Source organism: Cebus imitator, unplaced genomic scaffold (genome assembly GCF_001604975.1).
Source record: "Cebus imitator isolate Cc_AM_T3 unplaced genomic scaffold, Cebus_imitator-1.0 Scaffold119, whole genome shotgun sequence".
In the NCBI taxonomy this organism is placed as follows: Eukaryota; Metazoa; Chordata; class Mammalia; order Primates; family Cebidae; genus Cebus; species Cebus imitator.
In genome coordinates this window covers 3,963,233-3,981,047 of record NW_016107434.1, presented here as the reverse complement: position 1 = coordinate 3,981,047, position 17,815 = coordinate 3,963,233, and the positions used below count along the sequence as shown (strand labels likewise).

At 39.9% G+C, this 17,815-nt stretch overlaps 1 protein-coding gene and 1 long non-coding RNA gene across 8 annotated transcripts in view; both read right to left on the bottom strand.

Moving 5' to 3' along the window:
- The window catches only part of RYR3 (ryanodine receptor 3), a 556,286-nt gene that overhangs the window by 249,537 nt on the left and 288,934 nt on the right, over positions 1 to 17,815 (bottom strand). For all 7 annotated transcript variants that reach the window (XM_037742376.1, XM_037742379.1, XM_037742378.1 and 4 more), the window contains 2 exons: positions 17,201 to 17,442; positions 7,290 to 7,482 (listed from right to left, as the gene is read on the bottom strand). In XM_037742376.1, the coding sequence (XP_037598304.1) occupies positions 7,290 to 7,482; positions 17,201 to 17,442 (435 nt within the window). The remainder of the gene's footprint in view (positions 1 to 7,289; positions 7,483 to 17,200; positions 17,443 to 17,815) is intronic.
- On the bottom strand, positions 10,328 to 11,317 carry LOC119472818. Its single transcript, XR_005201996.1, has 2 exons — positions 11,201 to 11,317; positions 10,328 to 10,552 (listed from the first exon to the last, which is right to left on the bottom strand). It is a non-coding gene; the product is annotated as an uncharacterized LOC119472818 (long non-coding RNA).

Sequence of the window (17,815 nt, the reverse complement as noted above, 5' to 3'; positions counted from 1 at the left end):
ATTGCTTCAGAAGTCCTGCAGATGACAGTCCCTGTGCCCTCAGCAGGCGGACTGAACAGACAATGGTCCCAGGCACACCCACCACCTGTGGCTCCTTCCCTCACTGCCTGTGAACAAGCTTCCCAGAGTCTGTGAGAAGGGATCCAACAAACTGCCACCAGTATTGAAGGTCCCCATCATAACTCGCCTTATGAGATCCATATTGATGAGATCAAAGGTAATAACTGGGGAGATAAAATTTAGGTTTGAAAGGAACAATCAAAAGAAGGAAACAAAATACCTGAAACTGACTTTAATTATCTGAGTATATGAAAATGGGCTCTCCTCTGTCTCAGAGTTTTGGTTGAGGTCCCAAAGTTAGATGTATAAATCCATAATTCAGAGGATGCTAAATATTTTCACATTCTAAAGTGAAGTGCTGAGTCAACTATGCAGGATATACAAAAAAAACTGTGAAACCAGTTCTATCAGCAACAGCCTATCACATACCTCTAGACGGATTAAGTAAAGAATTCCTTTGGAGAACACTTTCAGGGAGAAAGAGAAGATTCTTCCTTTTCAGAAGCCGAGTGATGAGGGCTTCAAGAAACCATGTAGAAGCTTGACAAGTGTCCCCTAGAGTTTGCTGAAGGACACATTTTCCTGGTGACAGAGCTGAGAGTGTGAGAAAGGGCTACATGGAAAAGACATGTGCTTCCGCTCAGGGTGACACCAAGGATTGTGCTCCCTACAAGGCTATATAAGGGCTCCATGAATGAGCCTACTGTCTGCCATCTTAAAAAGGGACTTTCCAGAAAGGCAAATGTCTGAGCAGAGATCAGAAACCCAGGGCTAGGGAATGGGGGAAGGGGAATCTGGAGGGAGGCTTAGGGTCAGCCAGAGGGAGCAGACAACAGAAGTGGTAAGACTTGTGTCAAAAGAACTATGGTGAGAAGCTCCCAGCCTGAGGCTAAGAAAACTGTAAAAGGGCCCCAAGAAAGAAAGAGACAGCAACAGTACAACTGCTACACAGACCCAATGCCACTTGACAACAGCACCAACTCCATTGGACCTGCCTACTCTGGTCATCTTTCCCTGGGCTCAACTCTAGAGAGGTCTGCAGTAGGAGCTGGCCAATCAGGGAGGGGCAGACCTATGCGGGAGGCAGCTGCTTCACACTGCAGGCTCAAGCTGGGGAGGGCTCAAGTTGTAAACTGGATACAAACTTTCATTTTATATTCAAATAGATGGAACTTTTCAATTACTGACAAGACCGTTCTTGTTCCTAAAAGCAGCAATAAAAGCTATAGGACCTACCTGAGAACTGATCCAGGGCCAGAAGTCCAGAGCACAGAGTTACAGGGGTAGAAGAAACAGTAAAGTCAAACCTACCTAGCCCACTTCTGTCAGTAAATGTGTTACCCGGCACTTACTGTTTATCTTTTAAATCCTTTGCCTCATTCACAAACGAGAAATATCCAATTGGAATGTACATCTCCCTTCTCTACATGTTTTCTTCCCTGGCTCCTTGAGTTCCATGGAATCACCCAGCATTCCCAAAATGTTAAATTTAAAATAAAAAAAAGATAATTTAAGAATTGATTTCATTATAATTAGTTTCTCTTTATCCTCAGATTTTTCTCTACATTAATGGATTTTAAAAATCAAATTCATTAATCAATTTAATCCTTTACACTACAGCACTTGTATCATTTTCTGGGGTTCTTCCTATAACTCAGATGTTCCATCAGTTCTCAAAGATTTTTTTCTTTCCTAAAGTGTTTACAGTAAGCGACTGTGCCCTTAGATTCTTTCACCTCAAAGATGAGCAACAGCTTCAGTAAGAGCTGCCTGGGAGTAGTGAAGTTTTGGGCTGGGTAGAGGAAATTTTTATTTACTTGACTGATTTTGGAAACACAGGACAAATTATACTGAAAAACCTCTGCCAACATTTTCAACTTCGTCTTTGAGATTTGTGCATTTTTTCTTGTTAATTTGCAGGAGATGGGACTACCTATTACAAATTTGCAGATTTGAAAGACTGATCCATTAATAAAAAGTATGGTAAAAATTGTAACAAAGTTGTGCTGTGCTCAAAGGGGTAACTAACTTTCCTTTCATTGGGCTATCGTATTATTATTCAGAGCTTGCTAGCAAATGTGTAAAATCACTTTGGTTTTAGATATCTCATTACTGTTATCTGCTATTGAATTCTTCCCAGAGAGCAGGGATAACGTTTCACAGAAGAAAAGGATACAAGCTGTGGTTAAGAGGAGAAAGAATTAGCTGCTTCTGCTGACCTGAATTCAACTCCTAAGTCACGATTCATAATTGCATCTTTAGCCTGTATCGCTAAGACTGGAGAACAATCTGAGTTATGGACATTCCCACATTCATATTTCTTTCTGGCTAATATTTGATGAAAGCTCAGGGCAATCCAGCCACTGCTCGTCACGTTCTCTGCAGAAGTATATTTATCTCAGCAATAATTTCCACAGCACTGACCACAGCAAGCTGGAAATAGCTAAGCTGTTGGTTACCTGCATTTCAGCCCAGTCTGGAGAATAACAACAAAAAACAAACAGCAACCACAAATGCTACCTTTGGATATGATTATTTTTATAAATTAAAGCTGGCAAAAGAGTTATGTAAGATGATTAAATAGATTTATGGGAGTTTAACTATAGCCATAAAATATATTCTACTATGATGACTAACTCATTAATTTTCTGCAAAAAAAAATTAGCACCAAAATTTCACTATATACTATGGCTTTCTGCATAATGCTCCCTAACTCATGCCCTGATGCCATTTGTGGGGCATATATAAGATCAACTTTTAGTAAGAGCTTCTTGGCATCTAAGTAATTCTATCTTTTTGGTGGGCTACAAGGTACAAATACCTCATTCCAAATTCTCTTCTATAATGAATAGGGTTGTTACATTGGGGGCCTACTACACTAATAATACTGTCTATAAACAAACCACACTGACAAGAAAATTATGGAGGCATATTCATTAAAGGAAAAGAGGTTATGACATTGATTTGTGGGTTTTGTCACTAATTACTAATGCTAACTCTGACTTCACTGTGGGTAAATCTAATTGAAAAAGATTTTTGCTCTTCATGTGGCTTTGCTCTTCAGTGATGGCTGGCAGGGACATCCTAATTAGGTATTATTAACAACATAGCTTATAAGTACACAAATTTTATTTAAACAATTAAGACAAGGATCTTTGTAAAGACCATTAAACAGGAAGAAACAGGACTGTGAAAGAGAAATCTAATTTGAAGCCATACAGAAGTTAAAAATAAATATGAGAAACAACTCTGAAGACTTCTATGATGGGAGAAGAAGAATCTCTCTCTAGATGGGCATAACACCTTGCATCTTGCTGGGAGAGATGCTATAAAAACCAGGCAAGTGTTCTACAGTATTGGATGAAACAATAATTTCTTTTCAATTTCATTATAAAACACATTTATTTTCAATAAGATACTTTAATTAACTTGGAATTCACATTGTGGTTTCTCTTTGTAGCTCTTCGCTCAACAGAACTAAAGTAGTACAGAGAAGAACTACTGGGTTTCAGCACCAAATCATACTTCAGCAGTTGATGTAAGAGTAACACTTTGCGTTGTAGAGTAACCAATTGGTTCATTCTCATTTATGAGCAACTGGCTAGTCCCAGTACAGGTCCTGCACTGACCCTGACCAAGGTCATCAGGTGATGTACTACATGCATTTCAGTAAAATGTATTTCCCAACTATGCAGGGCCCTGTGATTCCACCGCTTTTCAAATCACAACATGCTATAAGACCCAAAGCCAGGAATATATCAGAGCAGATAGTTATCTCAGAGACAGGAAGCTTAAGTGACTTCAAGTCCACCTGCACACCCTACTGGCACTGCTTTTCAGCCTACCACCTGTTCAGCTGCTATAAGTGAAAAGCTCTCAGAGCTAAGCTGTTGATTTTTCAAGTCAACACATCTGGACCCTTCAGTTTCTTAAATTTCCTGAGCAGTTGTGCCTCCTAAATGATTAGTCATCTCATTTTTCTTCTCTTGCAACTTTGCTTCTCTTTCATCTGTGCACTCAGGAGGCTGCATGATCTGCTGACCTAGACACCAGATGATAGAAATGTCTTCTACATGTGAATACCTTTCAGACAATTACTTTTTCACCTGCTAACTGCAGCTCTTGTCAAGAGAGGATTCCAAAAAAAAAAATCCCTGCACTACCCCCTAAAAAATCACAGACACAAGAATGCTTATGTCATTCTGAGGGAGATGGGAAGGATGAATGAATGATTAAGAATCATTATGCAACATTTGAGAGCAGAAGTACTGTTCTCTAAACAAAAAACATGGAAAAGTCCGTTAGCCAGCAGACTGGAGAAGATCCCTTCTCCACAGATCTAAATTCACCTAAGTAGTTTTTTTCAGATGACATGCTTGTGAAATAGGTATACTCCCTTTGAAAATAAGTAAAAAAACAATGAATGGGACATGAGCAAAATGAGTAAAAATGGGAGGAATATTAATGGTAGGTGACCAAGGCCCCCAACTACACAGGTAAATGCAGTCCTGGGAACTGACAGCTCAGAGTCACCTTGTTTCTTCAGGGAAGGCCCTGAGTCAAAGGGAGGATGACCCTAACACTGTTGTGTTGTATTTAGATTTCTACTCATTCTCTACTCATTCTCTTTATTCCTAAGGAATGGAGTGAGGAAGATGGAAAATAGGGCTAGAAGGTTCTTTCCCTCCTCCGGAAGGCCTTTGCTCCAATCAGCTTTTTCTACACTTACAGTGCCTCTCTTGTCAACAACACTTCCTGTTTTCCCATATGCTCCTTAGGGATATCAGTGAGGAGAACAATATGTGGTTTCCTCACATATTGAAAAAGAAAGAAATGGGATGAAATATCCTCAGCACAGAACAACTTTCAACTCTTAGGATACAGTGTCTGCAAATAGTGTGAGATTCTCTGGCTTGAATCTGTGATGAGAAGATTTTCAACCTCAGTAAAGCTTTACTCTACTGGTTCTCCATTTGTTACAAGAACCTCAAATAATAACAATATATATTAAAATTATATATTGGTATTGGGGTTATATCCATTTATATGAGTATGTTTGTATATATGCTTGTGTATATATACACATCTGTCCCAAATTCCAAAGGTTGAGTACCATTCACAAAGGACAATTCTTTACTTCTAAACAGTTTACATAATTGAAACAGAACCAAAATCCTCCTTTGGAAACATATGAACACATCTTGGTTTACCAGTACACATGAGGTGCTGAGGCCTAAAAGAGTGATTTCTCCCTGAAAATCCTATCACTTGGATCTGGATCCCTGAAACAGTTTCTTTGTGATACCAGATCTCAGCCCCTGCTTCCCACAACTCTCCTCCTGTCATGACCCTTTCCATGGGCTTCCATGGACACTAGCATGATTCTATGTTGACTCCAGTCTTTTGCTCAACGGATTGCGATGTCTTTAAAATACAGGGATGAAGAATGGCTGAGAAAAGTTCAGGGAGGGGTTATTACGGGGCTTTGCCTTACAGACATTAAAATGTATAACGTGGTTAAAATCATTAAAAATAGCATCCAACTGGTACAAGGAAAGAGGCAGAGAAATAGTTAGCAACATTAAATAGGAAAGCAGCATGCATAGCATGAGCCCAACTCAATGAACAATATTTAACTGTGTATGTAAAAAGCTAATATGATTCTCTCTGGGTGGTACTCTTATGGGTTTCTGGTATTTTCTTTGACTTACATTCCTTTTGTGAAACAGAAAAACAAAACACATTAGGAAAAACTCAAGTGTTAAAGGATAAATCAGAAACTGGGATAAATATTTGAAGTCAATAAAAATAGTTTAACAGCCTTAAATACAAAATTATTATATGTAAATAAGTAAATAAATTACATACCTAAAGTCAATATACACAAATATGTAAGATACCTAGCAAAAAATAAATATCAGAAAGGCTGAGAACACCAAGTTAGCAAAAATATTGTGTTGACAAAAGTACATAAAATTAAACATAAAAAATGTTTAACCACACTGGTAATAAAAAAATTAATACTCTAAGGTACTATTTTTCCAAATCAGCAAATATTTAACCACCACTAATAACAGTAAAATTTAATGAGGGTCCAATCAGGTGAACATTCTTCCCATATGTTGCTTTAAGTAATACTGCAAGCCCAAATCCTTTATCTGAAATCACTAGAGATGTGCTTCAGACTTCCGAATTCTTTAGAATTTTTTAAAAAGGAACATGTTATATTAAACATAACCTGCAGCCAGATGAGGGGCAGTACATCAGAATCAAACACATTAATATGTCTGCAGTTAAACATATAAATATTCACAAGTAGTAGAATAAATCAAAGACTGAAAACAGCCTCATTTCTGCTGATGAGAATTTTGCACAAAATGAGTTCAGGTTAGATTTTACGACAAAATGAGTTATGAACACATTTATGGTTTTCAGAGATTTTTAGATTCTAAAGTTGTTGATAGGGAATTCTCAACTGTTCATGGAATCTTTCTCAAAATCAATTTGGCAACATAATCATAAATGTAGACTTTAAAAGGTTCATGCATTTTGACCAATTTCAAGGAGGAACAAAACAGAAACATACAAAGAGTTATGCTTCAGGATATTCATAAGAATTTACAACAATAAAAATGAAATTGACATAGACTTATAACAGCAGAGTAATGGCTGTATTATAAAACAGCCAAATAAAGGGATATTATATGGCCATAAAATCATTTTGAGGATACTCAATGACTCAGGAAAAGGCTCATTATTTATTGTTGAATAAAAGATAATCAAGATATAAACTTCATATTCAGGGCGATACCAATTAAAAAATAGACATATATTTGTAGAAAAAAAAGACTTGAAAAATATGCCAAAGTATTAATAGAGATTATAGTCAACCATTGGAATCACAGGTGATTTTTACTGTATTCTTTATGTCTTTGAAGTTTTTCTTATACTGAGCACGTAATACTTTTATAATTATTAATTTTCTACACAGGATTCATCCTCTTTATCTTACTGTTTATCTGAGTACATAATACAACTCCTGGAGGAGGTTCTACCAGTAGAGATGAAGCAAATGACTTTGGATGGCTGTCGCCCTTGCACTATCACTGTCCTGGGAAACTTGGTGCACAGTGCTGAAGCCCTGAAGGAGACTGCTGGCTCCGAAGCTCACAGTGGTGGTGGGGAGGTGGGTAACTGCTACTCTCCATGAAATCACAGCAATAACTTACTTGACACCTGCTGAAAAGCTCATCACAGGGAAGAAGAGCCCGTCTATGTTGAAGTTCTCAAACATCCCTTGCACAGGCTGCCCGTTGATGCGGAATGAGATGCTGGGCACCCCGAGGTCCAGGCAGCAGCTTACCACGTCATCTGATCTCAGGAGGTGCTGGTTGATGGAAGCCACGGCTCTGGGTATCCGGCCTGGTGAGGAAAGAACAAGAGGGCGGCTGTGGAACTCTGGAGGCACCTGCCAGGTTGAGAAAGGCTCAGAGGCCTGTGGGAGAGGTAGGGAGGTGTGATGGGTACCCAAGAGATCTGGAGGTACTACTGCATTTGAAATGCAACTTTGCTTTCCCCATGTGAGATGAGCAATGAGAAATGAATTCCTCAGTTGGCAAGTGGGCAGACACCAGGCCTGATTTCAGATGGGCCTCAGGGGAAATGCTCAAGCTGCTAAGAATGAGAAATAACAAAAACTTGCTGAATGTGCGTTCAGACTGTGGTCTGGTGTCTGAAGTAATGAACAGGCTGCTTTTGCTGGTGTAGCCATTCCGAGGTAGCTGCTGTGTGTCTGTTCAGTTATAAGTGCCCAAAGACCTTCCTGTCTTCTATTTCCTCAAAAAGATTAGGCTGTTCTAGTGTTGGATAGAGAAGCCATCAAAGAGAAGAATGGCAAGGCCATCTAGCCATTAAACTATGCTACACAGGCTGGGCACAGTGGCTCATGCCTGTAATCCCAGCACTTTGGAAGGCCATGGCGGGCAGATGACCTGAGGTCGGCAGTACGAAACCAACCTGACCAACATAGAGAAACCCTGTCTCTGCTACAAGTACAAAATTAGCCAGGCGTGGTGGTGCATGCCTGTAATCCCAGCTACTTGGGAGGCTGAGGCAAAAGGACTGTTTGAACCCTGGAAGCAGAGGTTGTGCCAGTAAGCTGAGATTGTGTCACTGCACTCCAGTCTGGGCAACAAAAGCAAACTCTGTCTCAAAACCACCACCACCAGCCCCCCCAAAAAACTATGCTGTATAGTTTGCCTATTTGTTTGAAAGAACTTTATTATTTCAGATAAGCAGGAAAACACATTGCCAGCTATACTATGCATTGATGTTTAAAAAACTTTTCTTCATATCTCTTTCATAAGACGATTTATCATTTCCTGACTTAAAGTAGCAAGGAAAATCACCTCTATGCTTTCCTATCTCATATTATCTTATTCTGGAAATTCTAAAAGAAGTATTAATAATTATAACCACCCCTATAGGGTTTACATTTCTATTAGAAAGAGAGCAACAAAAGGGAAGAAGTTAGGTATTAAAATAGGGTTTCTGGCAAAAGATAAAAAGACACCTTGTTTCTTAATTACACAAGTCATATGTATTCATTATAAATAGTCACAATTTAAACAGGAAAGTATATAAAAAGGCCAGGTGTGGTGGCTCATGCCTATAATCCCAGCACTTTGGAAGGCCAAGGTAGATGGATTGCTTGAGCTCAGGAATTCAGCCTAGCTAACATAGTGAAAGTCTCTCTACTAAAAATACAAAAATTAGCTGGGCAAGGTGGCATGTACCTGTAACTCCCAGCTACTTAGGGGGCTGAGGTGGAAAGAGCACTTGAACCCAAAAGATGGAGGCTGAGGTGAGCTGAGATCATGCCACCGTACTCCAGCCTGGGCGACAGAATGAGACCCTGTCTCAAATAAATGAATATAAAAAGAAAAAATATAACTCCATAAAAATGCTTCCAAATATATATGTACACACACACACTGCATTTTTAAGGAGTTATACGCATACGTACTTTTTATTCAAACTGGGGTAGGTTTGAATAGGCTTTTGTAGCTTGTTCTACTAATCACATCACAAATGTTTTGTTGTGTCATACAATATTCATTAGAAACTTAATTTTAATGGCTGTATAATATGCTGTGAAAAGGTAATTTCAAAAAATCCCCACCTAAGTTATTTATAAATTTTGTACATGTATCTTTGCTATGTCATATTTATAATCTCAGTTTAGATCTATTTAATGTTTTCAGTGGTTACTGTTAGTCTAGTTCAGGTTGAGCATCCCTAACCTAAAAATCCAAAATCTGAAATGTTCTCTAGAGCATCTGAAACATTTTGAGCACTGACATGATGCCACAAGTGAAAAACTTCATACTCAACCTCATGTGATGGGTCACAGTTAAAAAAAAATCAACGTTTTGTTTCATGCACAAAATTATTCAACATTTTGTATAAAATTACCTTTAGGCCACGTATGTAAGGTATTTATGAAACATAAAGGAATTTTATGTTTAGAGTTGAGTCCCATTCCCAAGGTAACATATTATATATATGCAAATATTCCCAAACCCAAAAAGTCTAAAACCTAAAACACTTTTGTTCCCAAGAATTTCAAATAAGGGATACCGAACCTGTAATGGGTCTAAACTAAGCGGTCAATTTTTAAATGGTGAAACCACTGTGCTCTTTTTAATTAATAAAAGAGATTAGTTAGCTCCCTCTAATTATTTTGGGTAATTGACAAAGCCGTATTGCATTCCCTCCCACTCTTCCACAAGCAGTAATGAGGCTCCTGTCTGCACCAGATACTATACCTTGGGCTGCGGATCAGACAGAAGACCCCATTTGTGCTCTTAAGAAGCCCGTAGTCAGGTGGGAAATGGACATTTAAATACAAAATAATATAACATGATAAATAGTGGAATGAAGGTGTGGATATGTTGCCTTCTAGAGGGAAAGGAAGATGCTGTAAATCTGGGAGCATAGAACACGTTGAGACTTGGAGAATAAAAGGCTCACTAGATAAATGAGAAAGGAAGAAGCAAGAGGAGTCTAACATAGCTGAAGAGTGGCTGGAGCTTTGTAAGGCTGGAAGGTGAAGGTTAATGAGAGCCGGATGAGGGAGACACAGTGGGGCAATAAAGCTGGACAGGAGCATCAGGCTAGGACCACCTGCACAGCAAGAGTGCCGCTGCATGTAATGTATTCAACGCGTACTGGCAAATAGTCTGAGGTGGCCTTAGACTCTTTTTTAATCACTTTAATAGCTTGCTTTACCACTGAGAAAGAGGAATAAGCTTCTCCTTATGGTGCTTCTAGGTAAAATTATTTAAAAACAAACAAAACTGAGCCAAAGTTGAAGAATGTGTAAGTTTGAGATCTTTTAAATCTGTCCATTTGAGGACACTGAGGACTCGTAGCTCATTTTACGGAGTTTAGATAACCAGGTCCCAGGATCTTTTCTTCCTCCTGTGTAAGCCTGTTTTGAAAAAATATCTATGATATTAAAATTCAGCAAAGCTTACAGTAATTGTCTCACTTTTAAGATTTATTTTATAATTTATTAAAAACAATCTAAAAGTAAATATTAATAATTATAAAAATTATAAAAAACAATCTTTCCTGCATAAACTATTTTTTGCATTAGTTTAACCTCTGGAAAATCTCACTGTAGTTATTTGAACAAAAGTTTTTTTTTTTTGACAGAGTTTTACTCTCTCACCCAGGCTGGAGTACAATGGCATGATCTTGGCTCACTGCATCCTCTGCCTTCTGGGTTCAAGTGATCCTTTCACCACAGCCCCCTAAGACTACAGGCCCACGCCACTGCCCAGATAATTTTTCTATTTTTAGTAGAGATGGGATTTCACCATGTTGGCCAGGCTGGTCTTGAACTCCTGGCCTCAAGTGACCCTCCCATCTCGGCTTCCCAAAGTGCTGGGATTACAGGTTTGAGCCACCTGGCCTACTTGAACAAATTCTAACAGATATTTGTGAATTGAGGAACACCAGGAAATAAATGCTACATCAGAAAATTGTCTTTAAAAGTATTCAGATCCTTGCTGGATAAAAATACAAATTCCAAAGTTCTTTAACGTTCTAAGAATTATACAAACTGGGGCAAAACTGCCACTGTTGAATCGTGACTCTAGTGTCCTCTCTCCCGTCCTCTCAGGGTTCCCTGTTGGTTTCTATACTGGCCTGAGTCTCGGCCACTAAAGACAAAGAGCAGCTTTCATGGGGGATGCTCTTCATCTGCAGCAGGGCTTTGATACCAAATAGAAGCTGAGCTCTGAACTTTATTTAGCCGTAGCTGCCAATGCCCTCCAGAGGAAATATGGCTGGGAGAATTTCTCCTGTTTGGCTTGTTCATTACCATTGAAAATAACCACCAGGAGCGGCAATATGCTTTTGTGGTGAAAGACACTGTCTTTTCCCACCTTTTCTCTAAGAGACTGGGCTCCAAGTAGACATTTCTTTGGAACACTTGCTAAGAAAAGTTGTAAGTAAATTGAAATCATAGGCTAGGCCTTTTTTCTTCTTCTTTGAGATGGAGTCTTACTCTGTTGCCAGATTGGAGTACAGTGGTGCAATCTTGGCTCACTGCCACCTCCGCCTCCCGGGTTCAAGCGATTCCCATCTCTGTCTCCCAAGTAGGACTGCAGGCACACACCACAACCCCCAGCTAATGTTTTATGTTTAAGTAGAGACAGGATTTCACCATGTTGGCCAGGATGGTCTCGATCTCCTTACCTTGTGATCTGCCCGCCTTGGCCTCCCAAAGTCCTGGGATTATAGGTGTGAGCCACTGTGCCTGGCTGGGGGGGCATATTTTTAAAGCTTGTACAGTGGAGAACAGAGTTGAGACTAATATTATCTAGAAATGAAATGGTAGCTGTTGATAATTACTGGATATGAAGTATATACTTAGGAAGTGCTTAGAGCAAGGTAATGGGAAGACTATTTGGATAAGAGAGCCCATTTCATATAATATTCCTGTTGTAAAAGGTCATCTCATGAAGTATGCTCATTTTAAATGCGAGTGGTATGAAGAGTTTGAAACTGGAAAATGATGGAATTGTGGGATTGCTTTTGCATACCGTATTTTATAAATCTCCACCCCTGTGAAGCCTTTCAAGGCTTCCTAATCATTTAGGAAGGGTTTTGTATCCCACATTTAAACAAGATGCAAATCCTTTCAACTGAGCTGCAATGAGATAGCACAGGGAGGTCAGAGGGGCCTTGGAATCACAGAGGACTCGGTTCAAATCCCAGCTCCTTACCTGCTGCATGAACCTGGACCCATGATTTTACTAGAAGCTCAACTTCCCCATCTGTGAAATGAGCACAGCAGTGCCCACAGGGATGCTATAAAGAGAGTTATTTGTAAGGGACCATTATTATCCTTTTGACTTTAATGAAATAAATAAACGATGTCCTGTGTACCACCTAAGAGGCAGTTTATTGTAGTGGCTAATGGGTTTCTGGAACCAGACTGCCTGGGCTCTAGTTCTGGCTCTGTCACTGTGTGACCTTGGGCAAGTAACTTACCTTTGTGGACTCAAGTTACCTAATCTGTCAAACTGGAATAATGCTGACCTCTTAAGACTGCTGTGAGTTTTAAATCAATGAATCTATACGGAACAATAGCAGAGTGCCTCACACGCTGTAACCCATATCAATTGCTACCGTTTTTGGTTTTTTTCAACTCCAGGAACCTTAATTATTAGGCTAACAGCAGAAAAAATTACCAGGACACTGTAAGAACATTACACCTTTTGCAATATTAAAAACATTAACTATATGGGAAATCATAACATTGAGGGCTGAATCCAAAAGTGATTTAAAATCTACTCTCTTTATTGACAGGTAGTATTGAAAAATATGCACATTTTAAAATGTTTAATGTATTTGACCCTTTTAGAGCAACCAGCAGAAATGCAACACTATAGAATGAAAAATCAAACTTGTTTCAGAGAGCTTTGCTGAGAGCAGCCTCAAGTGCTTTTTATGATTTGAGGAACTCTGAGTAATTCTAGAAACCATCCACAGAGAGGGGCCAGTGGTTCTTATCTCTGCCAGTCTGAAGAAGAAAAACTGTCCCCTGGTTTGGAGGCTCAGGCCCACCTGAAGGGCTCAGGAAGCTCGGAAAGGCCATTCCAAATCCGGTAACTAGATTTTTTAAAAGGCCACTTAATCATATGCTGCACATCTTCAATTAACCTCAGGATGTATTCCTATGGAATTTAGTCCCTTCTAACGAATAATGAGGCAACTGGAAACAGTGACGCTCTGCACTTGCACAGGTCCAGGCGCTGCAGAGTTTGCAATTATAATACAAGTACAAATATTTAGGCATTTAGAATGAGAGGGGATCCAAAGACAGAAAAGTGCTGCTCTTCTTCAGCTACTCCTCGGATCTTTGTCCACATAACACTGAGGCTAGAAAGGTCTGAGTCACAGTGGGTTGTGTTTTTATAAACAAACAAATATCCTGGAACTCATCTTAGCTGCGACACAAGTGAAGTCCCCTTGTGCTAATCTGACTGCAGAGATACATTATCTTGATGAGTCAGTATCTTAGTCAATCAGGAAACACAATTTTATTCCATTCATTCGCTTCTGTACCACTCGTCTCTCGGGATGGTGAATTCTTTTGCTTATTTCAATTCTGAGGAGGAAAAAGTGGTTAAAAGGGAAAGAAAGATATGATTTCCACCTATGAAACTTCCCCTAGACAGTAACATACTGTAGGCTGCCCTGAGCTGAATTCACTTCCAACTGCTATCCTGAAAGCCCCATTGAGGCTCCATCCAGAGGGGGAAAGTGATGCCGTCACAAAAAAAGAGCCATTTCTCCAAAAGGCGGATCACAGTGTCTGAGCTGACCCTGGACTCTGTAAGGAGAGTTAGGCAGAGTTGAAGAGGGAGATGTTCCCACAGCTGATGCTGGAAAGTGACCTGCCAGGCTGCCATGGCTAAAAAGACCTGTTAAGGCTGTCTTCTTCCCTACAAAGAGAAAGCTCATTCATACTTTCAGGATGTCACTTTGAGAATTTCTCATTCAGCATGAAAGTGGGGTTCTTTATTCCCTTAGATATCACTGGCATAGCTATAACTGGGCTATTCCCATGGTCTTGAGTGAAGTACCAAAGACTCTGGATTTGGTGTTTGAAACTACAGTGGAATTCATAGATGATTAGGGAAGGTAACTCATATTTACTGTGTATCTAATGTGTGTCAGGGACTTCATATTTTTTGCCTTATTTAAATTTCATTAGAATCTTATCCTTATTTTATCAGAGGAAAACTGAGTCTCTGAGAGGCTAAGTAATTTGTCCAATGTCAACAACAATAATAACAAAAAAAAAAAAACCATTAAGTGCCAGAGCTAGGATTCAAACCTAGGCATGACTCCAAAGCTATGCTATTTATTCTTGACTTTCCATTAACAAAGAGAGGCACTGTAATCGTTTCCAACTACTGCAAAATCTATTGTACTTTAATAAGTATGTAAAGACCAGTTCAAGGCAGTGGCTTAATTTACGCACATGAATAACTTTAAAGGTAATGACGTTGGCATTTAAATCTCAAATAAAGGAGAATAATTTATCATAACCACCTTCTAATATATCCCCCTATCTACCAACCATTCTCTCCTGTAGTAAGTTGGAGTGTTATTTCCATTTCATTTCTTCATCAGACAATTACCTTTTCATCAGATAGTCTGAAATTCATGGCTGTCCTGGTGGGAGTCATTAACAGAAACTTTATTTCTTCAGCTGAAGCATGCCCTGACACACTGCAATGCCTTCTGCAAGATATATGTTCCCTGTGTGCTGGCTGGAGAAGTCAGAATGATGCCCAAATCCACGAAAGCTGTGGGTTTTAGTGAGAATGAAAGATAAAAAACTGTACACACTGGTTTCTCCATGTCTCATCAGATGCTGGAGACTGAGGGATGAAATCCCTTGAGTGCACCTATATGGCAATATACCATCAAGAGCAGGCCTTTCAGAGAGTCACAATCCGTTTTTGAGAAGCTGATTCACCAGCCTTCTTCCCACTTCTCCAATCATAGGAGCTATTGCTAGTGATTTTCAGCATGAGCTTGGAGCACCCAGCTTCCTTGCCTTCAGAGGAGACAGGACAGATGAGGGAGAGGGTGAGCACTGTATACTCCTGGGAGGATACACAATTACACAGGATGTTCAGGTCCTGAAATGCACAGAGAGCAGCGCTTTATGGATGCACCACGAGAGGGTTGCATGCCTTCTGACTCACGGATGTATTCATTCCTCAAAATTCTACAGAAGGATACGGCAGTACAGTAAGTGTCCCGTGCAGTGCTGTTAAGTCTGAAAAAAGCTAAATAAATGGTTTCCTTTGAGAATGATTAGTTTCTCTTTGAAACAAAAGTCCAATTTGCTTCACCCCAGGGCCTAGGTATGCTTCATACTTTCTTAGCCAGTCCCTCGCAGAGCCCTCTTCAGGTGTAGCCGGGCTCCAGATAACATTCTTGGGCTTTGGTGCGAGTTGGCGGGAGATAGGCAGCAGTCAGTAGGAGTGTCAAACAATTTTTACAAGTCAATCTTGTTAATTCTCCCACACACTTAATCCTTCCACACTCAGGAGCTCCAAACATCCATGAACATAAGGATTGTTTCTTCTCAGATCATTTCTTCAGAGACAGTTTCCTGAGAGCCTTATGATATCTGATGCTAACCTAAGCATAAGGTCACTACTTTATTGCAACAGACTCAGTGGCTCCATGGTAAGGGTATGAGAACCAAGGGAAGCTCCACTTCCATGAAGAATTAGGGAAGGCTAACTTGGGAGGGTGACAGCACAAGGTAAGACTTTCCCTTTACATGGCCCCATTATCCTGCCATTTGAATCCACTTATTTCAGGACCACACTGTCCTCTGGGACACAAAGAAGATGAACAGAGACTTTTTCATTCTTTCCCCTTGGAAAAGGATCCAGGATCAGTAAATATACAAATAAATGTTTATAGCATTCCTAAAAGTTTTACAATGTTGACACTGAATGTAACATAGCTCCTAAAATAACAGCAATAAAAAAAAATCCATAAGGACCAACTGAAAATAAAGACCAATTAAAAGAAATATGTCATTGGGACCTGAGCTGACTTAATCTTATCAACATCAGGCAATTAGGTTGTAACTAGAAAGCTAACGGAAGGAAGAAAATGTGATAGGTTATATAGTTACCAGTTACAGAAGAAAATATACAGGTTTGTAGAGAGAAACTTTTCCTGTGTACCGGATTTGAGGAAGAGTGTGTGTCATGGTTACTTATGTAACAGGCACGCTTATGTAAGGGATTTTTATAAGGGACATGATGTCTCCAATTGCAGTTTTGCAAAAGATACGGAAAATACACGCTTTGGACAACAGACGGGAGAGGCAGGGCTCTTCTTTTTGATGAAAGCCTAAGAGTCTTGCATTTTTTCACCCAAGCAGAAGCCAAGATCTTCCTCAACAGGCACAGGCCATGGATGAAAAGCATCATTTATTTATCTAAAAAAAGAGGAAGACCTGAATTCTTTTAAAGAGTTTAGCACCTACTGTGTGTTAGGTATGGACGCAGATATTTTATAAACTGTATTATGAAGCAGCAGGCTGTGTTGACAAAATCATGGACTTGCAGTCAAATCTGGATCCTTCCCAGTATGACTTTGAATAAATTACTGAACCATGTTTATGCTTCTGTTTACACATTTGTCATAGGAGGTCAATATTTTCTACCTTAAGGGGTTACTGTGAGGATAAAATAAGAGAAAAATGAACAGTAAGTACATAACTCACTGCCCAGTGAATAAAAGCTGGGTCTCTGCTCATGTAATCCTAACGATTCCACACAGTAAGGCTCATGCAGATACAATGAGCTTGAGAGGTGATCTGCACTAGATCACATAGCTAGGAAATGTCAGAGTAATGGTATAAGTGAGTCTTATTTCAACCTGATACTGTTTTCCACCTAATCGTTTAATTAGTTGAGACTCTTGAGTCTGTATTATTTCAACTGAAAGTGGCAATTTCAGCTTGAATAATTCAAGCCTCCGTAAGTGAGATTATGAGCCAAAGCTTTAGCAAGGTACTCACCCGACCAAAGGTGAAGTCCATCAAAGCCATAGGAGTACAGGTCATCGCCAACACCATTGCCTCCCCATCCTTCTCCACCTCCTGGGTATGGGGCATAGCCTGAGGAAGACGCCCAGCCCACCCGCAGATGTGTGGGCTCTGCTGTTAGGAAGGGGTCCACCTGGTCGATAATCAACTCGAAGTACCACTTCTTGTGCTGGGCTGAGCCCTCCGCGACTCCCAGGAAGATGTTTGGCCGCATACTGAAATTAAACATGGGGCAAGTGGCGTCTACAGACCCTTAAAAACTGAGAAAGCAAGTTGAACCAGACCACAGGAGGCAATGGCCCAGTTATACCTAGGACAAGAGCAATGGTGTGTTCTTCATATTACTCAAAAGATGGGAGGGTTCCCAAAAAGCCAGGAGTCTGAGATCAGCCTGAAGAACAAAGTGAGACGCCATCTTTACAAAACTTAGCTGGGTATAGTGGTGTGTACCTATAGTCCAAGCTACTTGGGAGGCTGAGGCTGGAGAACTGCTTCAGCCTAGGAGTTCAAGGCTGCAGTGAGCCATAATTATGCCATTTTACTCTACCCTGGGCAACAGAGTGAGAGCCTGTCTCCAAAAAAAAAAAA